Source organism: Bufo bufo, chromosome 2 (assembly GCF_905171765.1).
Source record: "Bufo bufo chromosome 2, aBufBuf1.1, whole genome shotgun sequence".
Classification (NCBI taxonomy): Eukaryota; Metazoa; Chordata; class Amphibia; order Anura; family Bufonidae; genus Bufo; species Bufo bufo.
In genome coordinates this window covers 463,318,874-463,330,335 of record NC_053390.1, presented here as the reverse complement: position 1 = coordinate 463,330,335, position 11,462 = coordinate 463,318,874, and the positions used below count along the sequence as shown (strand labels likewise).

General features: G+C 43.1%; 1 protein-coding gene across 1 annotated transcript; it reads right to left on the bottom strand.

Annotated features, from left to right (window-relative positions):
* Positions 1 to 1,218: 1,218 nt before the first annotated feature.
* On the bottom strand, positions 1,219 to 11,385 carry OAZ1 (ornithine decarboxylase antizyme 1). Its single transcript, XM_040417658.1, is given in 6 exon segments — positions 1,219 to 1,654; positions 3,494 to 3,579; positions 6,304 to 6,476; positions 7,762 to 7,848; positions 7,850 to 7,907; positions 11,182 to 11,385. Coding segments are annotated over 6 exon segments (654 nt in total). The 5' UTR covers positions 11,301 to 11,385; the 3' UTR covers positions 1,219 to 1,523.
* Positions 11,386 to 11,462: the final 77 nt, after the last annotated feature.

Genomic DNA, 11,462 nt, shown 5'->3' with positions numbered 1-11,462 from the left:
GATGGACAGGCCATTTTTATTTTATTGGGGTGTGAAATGTGTAAACCTTTATTTAGTTTGAGGGGTGTTTGTTTTCACACGTGAAGGGGCTTGTAATAAATTTGAAATGTAGAGAAAAAATAAAAAGTCTTCTGCAAAATTAAAATAAAAAACTTGTAGTACAAACTGAGCAGACACGATCAGTAATGGACACTACTGATTAGTAGTCAGTGGTTACAAAAACCAAAAATGTAAAAAAAAAAAAAAAAAAATGTAAAAATGTGCAATTATACTGAACAGTGCTCTGCAGCACAGATAGTGTGTGCAAAAACTAGTATAAAAATTCACTACAGTTACACTGGCTAAAAATTTTAATATATAAAACCCTAACTACTTTTTAATAAAAAAAAAAAACAGCACAAATAATCCAAGTGCTGATCAGGCAGGTACACACTGAACAGCACTTGGCGGTCACAGCTAGCACACAGAAAAAGTGGTGCAGAGCTGGAAAACAGAGGGTGGTTTAGGGATCTGGAACAGCTGCAAAAAAAGATATATATATATATATATATATATATATATAGTGGTGCACCACAATTCACAGCAAGCAACACAAACTCTGCATGCAGTCACCAGCTAGAATGGCTGCTTGCAGGGAAGTTCTGCCTCTTCCTGTGCTGCTATAGCACTGCTATTGGCTGGAGTGTTGTTCCAGCCAATAGCAGGGCTGGCAGGGGACCCAAAACACTGGAGTCCCCTGCTTGACCTAGGAGACAGGCATTGACTTGTTCAGCACCAGTCACCTCCAAATGACAACCCCTGAAGCCGAAGCTGCGATGCGCATGCCTGAAGAATACAGCCAATAGCAGCAATTGGGGCGGTTCAGCATAGCTGGCATAGCTGCTTACTGGGAAGAGCCGGCATGGTGCCACAATTCCCCTGGGATCCTTCCCCAGGGCCCCACAGACCTTGCACTGTACATGTACAGCGCTGGTCCTTAAGTCAGACATCTGCGTCATACTTGTATGGTGCGTGTCCTTGAGTTCAAAAATTTATTTTTAGTCTAAAGAGCTGTATGAGGGCTTTTTTGCAGAACAAAGTAGTAGTATGTACTTTTTAAATCATTGTTAAGTTTTTTGAAGGGACAAGGTGTATAAAAAAAAAATAAGAGCTAATTACAATCATTGTGTATATTACCTATATGTAGATAAGCTATGTAAATTAAAGGTGTCTCCTAAACAGAAAACAAATATAAATGTTTTATTTAGAATTAGAGCAAAACTTTTATATCACAAAAAATACACATTAAACCTCCACTGATGTAGCAGTAATCTGGAGTGCGCATTTATTCAACATCAAACATGCAAAAAATTACTCAGAAAAGATCTGTCTGAAAAACTTCAACATCTTTCCCCCTACTACCTGCTCCACCCAGGTCCAGTAACTACATCAGTAAAAAGAAAAGATGTTGACAACATTTCACAACTCAGACTAACGAAAAGAAAAAAAAATAGCTCTAAAAAGTTGCAGAACATTGCAGGTTTCTAATCTTCATCAGAAGAATCTCTTTCAAATGTGTAAGCCATGAAGCAAGCATCGGGTCGCTTAGGGACAAGAGGATGTCCAGGTCTCACAATCTCAAAGCCCAAGAAGCTGAAAGTCCGGAGGAGTGCAGCTGAAAATAAAAGTAAATCCATGAGCAAGTTAGACTCCAATATCAGGACACAGAAGCAAAGTAAATGACATTTAAAGGGGTTGTTCCACCTGGGACTGACGTGTCAATAAGATACAGCATCAGTCAGATGTGGGACCTGCACCTCGATAAAAAAGGTCTCCATACACTAAGGGACTCCTGAAAATAGTAGCACCTGCTCAGTCGGCTATTTTCAGGAGTCCCATAGAAAGGGATGAGGGATGCTGTGCATATACGGCTGCCCTCCACTCACAATGGGGCTCTCAGGTGGGACCAGCAACTGACATTGGCATATCCTAGCTATATGCTACCCATTTCTCAGATGAGACAACCCTGTTGACCAAATCTACATTGCATGTCAATTTATGTCACATTTTACCATTTGCAGCAAAAACTACATCAGTTACAGTAGATTTTATCCAAATTTACACCCCGTGTGCTGCATGCAAGTCTACCCTGAGAAGTCCAGAAAATCCATCCATGGGGTTGTTTCAGCAGGAAGCATGCATTTACACAGATCTGAATAGACCCGGCAGACAAAGAACTATGTAATGCAAGAAAGTGACATTTTAGTGGGTATCAGAAGTGCATATTAAAAGACTTCGTAAAGTGGAAAGTTAACCTCGGTAACCAAATAATCTAAGGACTTGGAAAAGTGGAATAGTTTTAGGTTGCAGCTTCATTCTTCACATGTCAGTGACTAGACCTGTGCTGTCCATGTTCTCCACAGATAGCACTCATACTGAATGCTGAAGACTTCCATAGGCATAGGGGCCAGTGCATAACAGCAGGATTTTACGCTTATTCCCTATTGGTGTCTACTTGTTTAGACAGATTACTTTACTGCAGTTAACTCATTCTAGCCCTGCCTTCAAGATGATCATCTCTGTGTATTAGATAAGACCAGATCCATTCACAATGGGCAATTGTCAGAGCTCATCTATTCTTTCCTTATACAATGTCACAGGTCATGCCTAGAAAACTCTCCTATAGAAGTCAGTCCCCTCCTGTCCATTGCATCTATGGCCCATGGTGCAGATAATTTATTTTATTTTTTAAAGCTTACTAAATGTTAACAGCTCATACAAGATGGCCCCCATAATAATGGTCAGAAGATTAAAACACAAAACTAATCCGAAAATAGGAGATTAACTGGCAGATATGATTTGGTGACATTTCCTTAAACAATCTCTGCCCACGACTGCCGATAATGCAGTTCTGCTCCTTTTCCTCTATTCCTTGCGCTTCTGAGAGCAGGGAGAAGAGAATTGGCGTGCCAGTGGTTAGTGCTGATTATAGGTGTATTATGTCCCTGTACACCTACTGTTAGCGCAAATTACTGGCAGTTCCACTTGCCATGCATGCCTCATTCTGTAAGCCTGGTACATACATCTGTAACTAAAATACCACACTGGGAGAAAAAAAAAAAAACATGCACACAGCTGGGAAAACTGTAAAAGGGATACGGCCTATATAGAAGTACTGCCACAAATATTGTACAGTTAGGAAGAGCTCATGACTGATCATTTGTCAGTGAACAAGTTCCCTCAGACCGTTAACCCAGAGATTTATTCCTATTGCAGGAATGTTGGCTTTGATCTTTCTATACACAGTCAATTTTTTAAAGTCCTGTGGGTTGGATTTGCTGCAGACAAATTTATGAAGTTCAACATGTTCCCCCCCCCCCCCCTTTATTCTCAAACTAAGAAAAAGGCATGGCAAAGTACACAGAGGAAAGTCACAATACATCACTATGAAATGAGAGAACCTGTTTATGGTGCCACTTGTGTGCATAAATGTATGGTTATTTAGAATATTCACCTCTATCATCCCTGTTCTTGTGGAAACAGAGGAAGACGTGATCGACTTGGAGTTGCTCCTCTGCAAATTCCAACAGAACAGCAAAGCTAGAAGAAAAAACAAAACACACATTTCAACTATAAATATATATGAAAGTAGAATCAAAATCATGCTTCAAATAAGAACTTTGCATCTGATTTATAAGAGCTGCATGTGGAGCCCAGGACCGACTGCTTCACCCTTTCAGAAACCGACGGCATAAAAGTGTCATTTGTCAATCATTTCCCATGGCGTAGGGGCAAGTGGTAAAATTTCCCCTTATGTCTCTTAAAGAGGACCTTTCACCACTCCCAACATGCCTGATTTAATAGCTTCATGCATTCCCCATTTTTTTTTTTCCATTACAAAATTAAAGAAAAAAAAAAAAAGTTCAATTTTTGCAGACTTCACTTACGCCCCTTGTAAGTCAGTGATGTAAGACATATATGCCAAATTTCAGGAATGGATAATATTTAGAGGTTGCACACTTTCAGTTTTGTAAAAGTAAGCAAAAAATAAGATAAGATTTTTCAATGTTAACTACTTTTATTGGGAAAGCTAGAAATCAAACTTAAAATATTAAAACTAGACACTAAGATTAATAGGTAGTATGATAGGCAAAACATGTTATATTAATCAACTTTGAACGATGCAATCCCTTCTTTTGTTAGCTTGGTAACGACTTTTCTGTGATGCTTGCCTACCCTCAACAATTGTTTTTCGTCCCTGACTGATTCATTAAACTTTATCAGAGCAATTCCTCTTTCTGCGGCATCATTGACCACCTTAAGAGGGTTTACATGGCTTCTTAGAGAATCACTGCAGTATTCTGTCACGTCGTGGATCCCAAACAATTCAAAGAACATCTTTGTTTTATTGGTAGCTAAATGGCTCAGGTCTTTTCCTTAAAAAGACTAGGTTTTTACCCTCTGATAGTTTCATCTTTTTTCTTAACAGGTTTGCTTTCTAAATTTTGTCATATGTTCCTTAACAGCCCGAGTAATACGTTCGTCCAAATGAGCCAATCCTACGTTTGCTTCTGACAAATACCAAAAGGTGTCTTAGCAACTGTGAGAGCACTTTGACATCTGCATAAGTGCTCAGAAACTGTAGCCTATCCAAATCATTCTTTGGAGCCCATCGACTTACACTTGCCTCGTGCAAAAAGCAAACATATGAGGCTGACAAAATGTGCAACCCGTTTCATTCCTTTCAATTCTCGCTGAGGAATATTCAACTGTTTAGTGAAGGACAATTTTAGGTGCATATATTGCCTTTGCCATCCACCTTGTTTGATGCAGAGCCCCTGGGATCCTGAAACTGTTTTTTAGACCAACCTCCTAGGAAAAGGAGTGAGTCGTAATAAAAGTGATCAATGTGTGCAACCCCTAATTATCCAATACTCTTGAAATTTGGCATATATATCTTAAACATCACTGAGACTTGGATCGTAAACAAAGTCATGTGAAAAATCACATCTCTGGAAAAATGAAACACCCTAGTGTCCCTGCACAGCCTCACTATCCAATCAGAGCTGCCATTGTCAGACTGTGCAGGGACACACCCCCAACTTGTTTCCTCCCCTCTGTACCCTTACTGCTGACTGCTAGCAATTCATTCATAACTTCTAGTAGAAATAAAGGAATGGCCGAAAAATAGTTCTGGAGCCTCTATTCTTATGGCTCTGTCATTACAAGGGGAATGCATGAAGCTATTAAAACAAGCATGTCAGGAGAGGAGACAGGTCCTCTTTAAGCATCACCTTACAGTAAGCAGTTTTAAGTCACTGAAGACCTAGAGGAATCTGGAACATCATACTTTCCATACAGTTAGGGTACAGTCACAACTGCTTTAACAATGGTAATCATAGGGTTGTTCATTTTCACAGACCGACAGCCCCCATACAGCCTACTGTGGATAATGGGAGGTGCGGTCAGCATGACCTTCATGTAAGCCTTCATTACGCAGGAGGGGCATCCTCAACATCCCCAGCAGCTTAATTCTGTCTTTATTAGATAATCCCTTCAGACAAAACCCATCTGTGCAACCCGCTTCTAGAAGACAGAATACCTTACCTTTCATAATTCCCTATATTCTTGATAAATCATGTCACAAAGCCGAATAGGAAGATGAGCCAGTAAATTGCATGCGTCTTAAGGCACCCTCAAGCATGCATCAGTCGTAATAAATTTATGACATAGGGACGGTTAGCCAAGGACATCTGCTGCTTTATTAAAGGGGTTCTGCACTTTCATTTAACTGATGATCTATCCTCTGGATAGATCAGCTTCTGATCGGCAGGGGTCCCGGGTGTCGGACCACCGCCGATCAGAAGCTGATGATCTATCCAGAGGATAGATCATCAGTTAAATGAAAGGGCAGAACCCCTTTAAAGCCTTGAGGACCCGGACAGTTTTTGTTTGCATTATACTGATGATTTACAAGCCAAGTGGATTGGAAATAAACGTAGGTTTTATTTATCCGATTGCTCCTGCTGCTGGATGCTACATGGTTATAAGAGCCTCTGCTCCGGATCCATCCATGCACGCAAGATATTGGAATTCAGTGGCCAAGCGGAGAGAACACCACACGAACAAGGCCATTGACTGTCCCATAGCTGTGTCCCTGTGCTGATGGGATACCACATTTATGTAGAAATAAAAAAATTTAGAAATTCTTTACAGCGCCATATTCCAACTCCAATATCTTTATATTCACGTTTGGGATAAATATGCACGTCAGATCTTATATGTGGTATTGTTGTAAACCAGGGAATGAAGTTGAAAACTTACCTATCTTTGCTCCCATCTGGGAGTGTGCCGGTCGGGATTTCTACATAGAGGTTATTATTGTTTAACACGGCTCTCCAGTCCACTTTCTTGCCATCTGTTAGCCTGGATTGGACGTTAAGAACTCGGGTCCGGTTATTGGACGCAAGATCTTCTGTAATAATCAGCCTATTATCCTACACAAAGCAAACAGGAGATTAACATAGAAGACTGCAGGCATGTGTTAATCACTCAAGATTCAGTAGGTACTGTACATCTAAACAGTTTTCATTTACATACACAGATTTTCCAACTTCATATACTGTTTACTAGGAACCAGTCACCACAAACTGCAGTGTAATCTGCAGACAAGCAGGTTATAGAGCAGGAGGAGCTGAGCAGATTGATAGAGTTTTATGGGAAGAGATTTTGTGCAACTTGTAATTTATACATTTAAACCTTTGCTCTTCTTGATCTTTGTACACAGGGAGGTGTTAGAGATTGAAGGCATTCTCTGTGTAAGGGCTCATGCACAAACGTATTTTCTTTCCGTGTCCGTTCCTTTTGCTGTGCATGAGCCTAAGTGTGTATACATAGATAGCTGTCAGTCGCTGATAGTTGTACATGGGGAGCTGTTATCAGTGATAGCATTCTCTGTAGGTGTGTATACATACATAGCTGTCAGTCACTGATAGCTGTACACATGGAAGTGGTATCAGTGATTGATAGAATTCTCCAGATAGAATGTGACTGATAACACCTCCCCAGCTAAAGTCAGAAAGAGGAGAGAGAAGTTAAAGGGGTTGTCTCATGAACAATGGGGACATATCACTAGGCTATTCCCCCACTTTATAGGTGCGGGTCCCGGCAGTGGGACCTGCACCTATATCGAGAACGGAGCCCCGCAAGTGAAGGAGTGTGCACTGCGCATGTGCCCTCCATTCATTTTCTATGGGGCCGACTATTTACTTCGGAGCCATAGAAACTAATGGGAGCTGGGGCTGCGCATGTGCGGTACGCTCCCATTCACTTCTATGGGGAGCAAGTCCAGCCACCACCTTACGGGGCTCCATTCTCAATATAGGTGCAGGTACCAGCGGTGGGACCCACACCTATAAGACAATGGGGGCATATCCTAGCTATATGCCCCCACTGTCTATGATGAAACAACCCCTTTAAAAGGGAACCTGTCACAGTGAAGAGGCAGGGAAGGGGGCATGGTTACCTTGACTTGAAGCAAGTCTAGAGAAGCACGCAGGCAGTGAATAAAGGAATGTTTTCAGAGCTTTTGCCGCAACTGCCTGCAGGAATCGTCAGAAATACGAGTTTTACCGAATCTTTTCCCATAAATCTATATGAACCTGCTCCACTCCTCCAGCTCTATAACATGATGCCTGCAGATTGCACTGAATTAGACCAGTTCCCTTTACATAAATGGATAGCGCAACAAGTTATCATTTCCTGAGGAGCATTAATACTTACAGAATAAAATAAGTTAGCTGTAAGATTGTGATCCCTTTGACTATTCCCTCGCCCACCTGGGATCTTCAGGGGTGGGTGAGGGACATCAGGAACACCACCGAGGCCCGGGACCCAGGTTACTACAGCAATTGAAAGAAACCCTGGAACTAGAACAAAAAAAAAAAAAACACTTGTTACAAAAGACTGTTACTACCGCTATAATAATAGATGTTTGCTACAACTAAGAGGTGTGCAAGCAATATATATCTGCTCAGTACAGGTCACCAATATCTGATCATTACATTACACTGCTGGTCATCTCCCTTGCAACAGCGGTGTAGTGTTATTACAACTACCATTCAAATGAACTAAGACTACTTTCACACTAGCGTTCGGGGCTCCGCTGGTGAGCTCCGTTTGAAGGCTCTAACAAGCAGCCCCGAACTGATCCGTACAACCCCAATGCATTCTGAGTGGATGCAGATCCGCTCAGAATGCATCAGTCTGGCACCGTTTGTCCTCCGCTCAGCAGGCTGCTTGCAGCGTTCAGGTGTCCGCCTGGCCGTGCGGAGGCAAACGGATGCGTCCAGACTTACAATGTAAGTCAATGGGGACAGATCCGTTTGAAGTTGACACAATATGGCTCAATTTTCAAACGGATCCGTCCCCCATTGACTTTCAATGTAAAGTCAAAACGGATCCGTTTGCATTATCATGAACAAAAAAATATATATTTTTTTTTGTTCATGGTAATGCAAACGGATCCGTTCTGAACGGATCTAAGCGTTTGCATATAGGTGCGGATCCGTCTGTGCAGATACCAGAGGGACCCGCACCTAAACGCAGGTGTGAAAGTAGCCCAAGCAGTTACACTACAAGACTAGGGATGAGAGAATCTACTTCGAATGAAACATCCAAATTCAATTCGCATAATACTTAAATTTAAATACTGTATGGAGCAAGCACTCCGTACAGTATTAGAATGTATTGGCTCCGATGAGCTGAAGTTATTAGGCTACTTTCACACCTGCCCTAGGTGCGGATCCGTCTGGTATCTGCAGACGGATCCGCACCTATAAACGCAATTGATGGTATCCGTTCAGTACGGATCCGTCGGCATACACTTAGACTTTTTTTGCCCAAGCGTAAATCAAACGGATACGTCCTGACTTTACATTGAAAGTCAGTGGGGGACGGATCCGTTTACAATTGCACCAATATTGTGTCAATGTAAACGGATCCGTCCCCATTGACTTCCATTGTAAGTCAGGACGGATGCGTTTGGCTCCGCACCGCCAGGCACAGCTCAGTAAGTCACATGTTAATCAGTCACATGACCTAGGCGCAGCTCAGTAAGTGGGGCCGAGATACCAACCACAGCTGCCATCATTGTACAGGGCTGTGCTTGGTGAGCGGGAAGAAGGCCATGGCGTTACTACAAGCACTGGTGCCTTCTGAAACATCTGATCCTTGGGGGACCAATGTGTCAGACCCCCACCGATAAGATACTGATGACCGTTCAAAACCCCCAGAAAACCCCTTTAACCCTTTGAGGACCATAAGATTACCGTCAAGAATATAAAATTATATTTTTTCCCTTTAATAATTTATTTGAATAAAGCTAGATCCATTTGTTAAGAACTAATATTTTGAAAAAAATTGAATAAAAAAAAGGCTTAAGTTCTTAATCAGATGATACAGGCAATTAAAAACATGGGTCAAATACGTCCCTTTGTCAGTCGTCAAAGGGTTAAGGAGACAGACCTCCTATTATCAAAAGCCAAAGTCTGAGGACGACCATAATAACCCTACTGGCTGGTAAGGGCGACTAAGACAGTTTTTGTCTGCACTAGTACTGCTAGACAACCTGCTGTGCCATTGGCCTGCATTTTTCACCAGAACCTAGGAGGCTCCTAACCAACCTTAGATGACGATAAGGCCTTAGTATCAGGCCGTTCCTGTATGTGCACCCTGCATCACGGATGCAAACCCATTCACTTGAATGGGTCTACAACCAGGAGCTGCAGTGTGGAACAGAAGCACAGAATCACTACGGAGTGGGGGGGGGGGGGGGGGGGGGAAATCGAATTAAACATTTTCTATTTTTTTGCTGTGCAGACTGATCGAGATTACACAATCATCCAAAGATTTGCTTTGGGCACGTGTAGACCACCACGATCTGACAGGTCATCAGTATCTGGACCCTGTGTACACCTGCACCGACAGAGGAGGGTCACTTTGTGTCCGGCTGGCCTCCTTTGATCCGATATATAGCTTCTCATTTCTGCATTTACACTAATGACCCAGAAATTGTCTGGTCCCTCTCTGTATATTCGAGCCCGTCTTCTAGGTTTCATTAGTTGAGGCATTTTGAGTCTTAGAAATGTCTATATCCAGATCATTTTTGCACTCTTTCCTAAGAGAAAACCATGGAAGTGCAGATGTGCAGGAAAGCTGGACCCTTCACACAGTGAACCACAATATATCCACAGACCTATTTACAACAGGTTCAGGGGGGTTTGTCCTTCTGGATGTGTACCCTTTACTTCTGTATGGAATATGATACATTACTCTGTAAGAAGAGGTAACCCAACCCCCACCACGTATGATAGAGCATATATTAGAGGTACAAGTCAGGAAACCCTCCAACCTGTACTGTGAATTTACCTTAAAGGGATACTTTGGTCATAAGCTTACAGGACACAACTATCAGATCAGATCAGTGGGGGTCCTGAGGGATCACAAGAATGGGGGCGCCCGTTCTATTCATTTCTAAGACTTGTGCAGCCTTCCCTCCCTCAGCCCCAGGGAACTGCTTCTAACGCAATGCCATTCACCAACGCCCAGATCGGAGAAGTGCCAGCAGCGTCTGTCCCTGCACCTCCGCAGATGCCCACAGGCCTCCATTTTGCCGATTCCTTAGGTCCTCCTCCAGGTGCAGACAGTACGCACCACTGCAGCACTTACAGGCCATGGCCACAAGGAGACGTCATCACAAAAGCGCACAATCATTGCAGGCCCCAAAGCCTGCATCCACCCAACACCAGTTAAAGGGCCAGACACCTACCGAGTGAGTCAAGCCCTAGAAGAAGACAACCATATTCAGCAATACCATTAACCCTTTGCATGGTTAAGGTCGGTGGCCACTGCATTTCTAGAACAGTTTCACACTCCCTGCATTACCACAAGCCAGGGAGCAATAACCGGACTGAGCCCGAGCCCTTGGATGGGCTGAGGAAGCAGATGGCACTGCTGATAGGCCGCCTACAGGTAAAAGCACGGCCCTGTCCTAGCACACATCCACACCACTACCTGCAGGAGGCGACACTTGCCCCTTGTTTACGTCAGGCCCGGGCGGCAACTCACGACAGCTTTATTAGGCAATCAGGTCTACGACAGCAGCAAAAAAACAACATGACGGGCGGCGAGGACACGTCCTACCTTTCACTACTTTTACTGGGCATACTCAGAAGAGGCATGGTGCTGCTTCTTTTATTTCCTTCCTTCTCTCTGGCAAAGCAATGGCTATTGAGTATTCGTTGGAGGGAGGATTTCACCATCCGGCCTCTCTGGTCACAGAACCAGAAAACCCTCGGTCTTCCCTCGGAGTCTCTCAAAATGGCGAACAACCGCCTAGCATAGCACCTTTTAGTATTCGGCTGTAGCCCCGCCCACACCCTGTCAACAGCGTTAGCCAATGCCTATACTCGTCCACTGCGCCG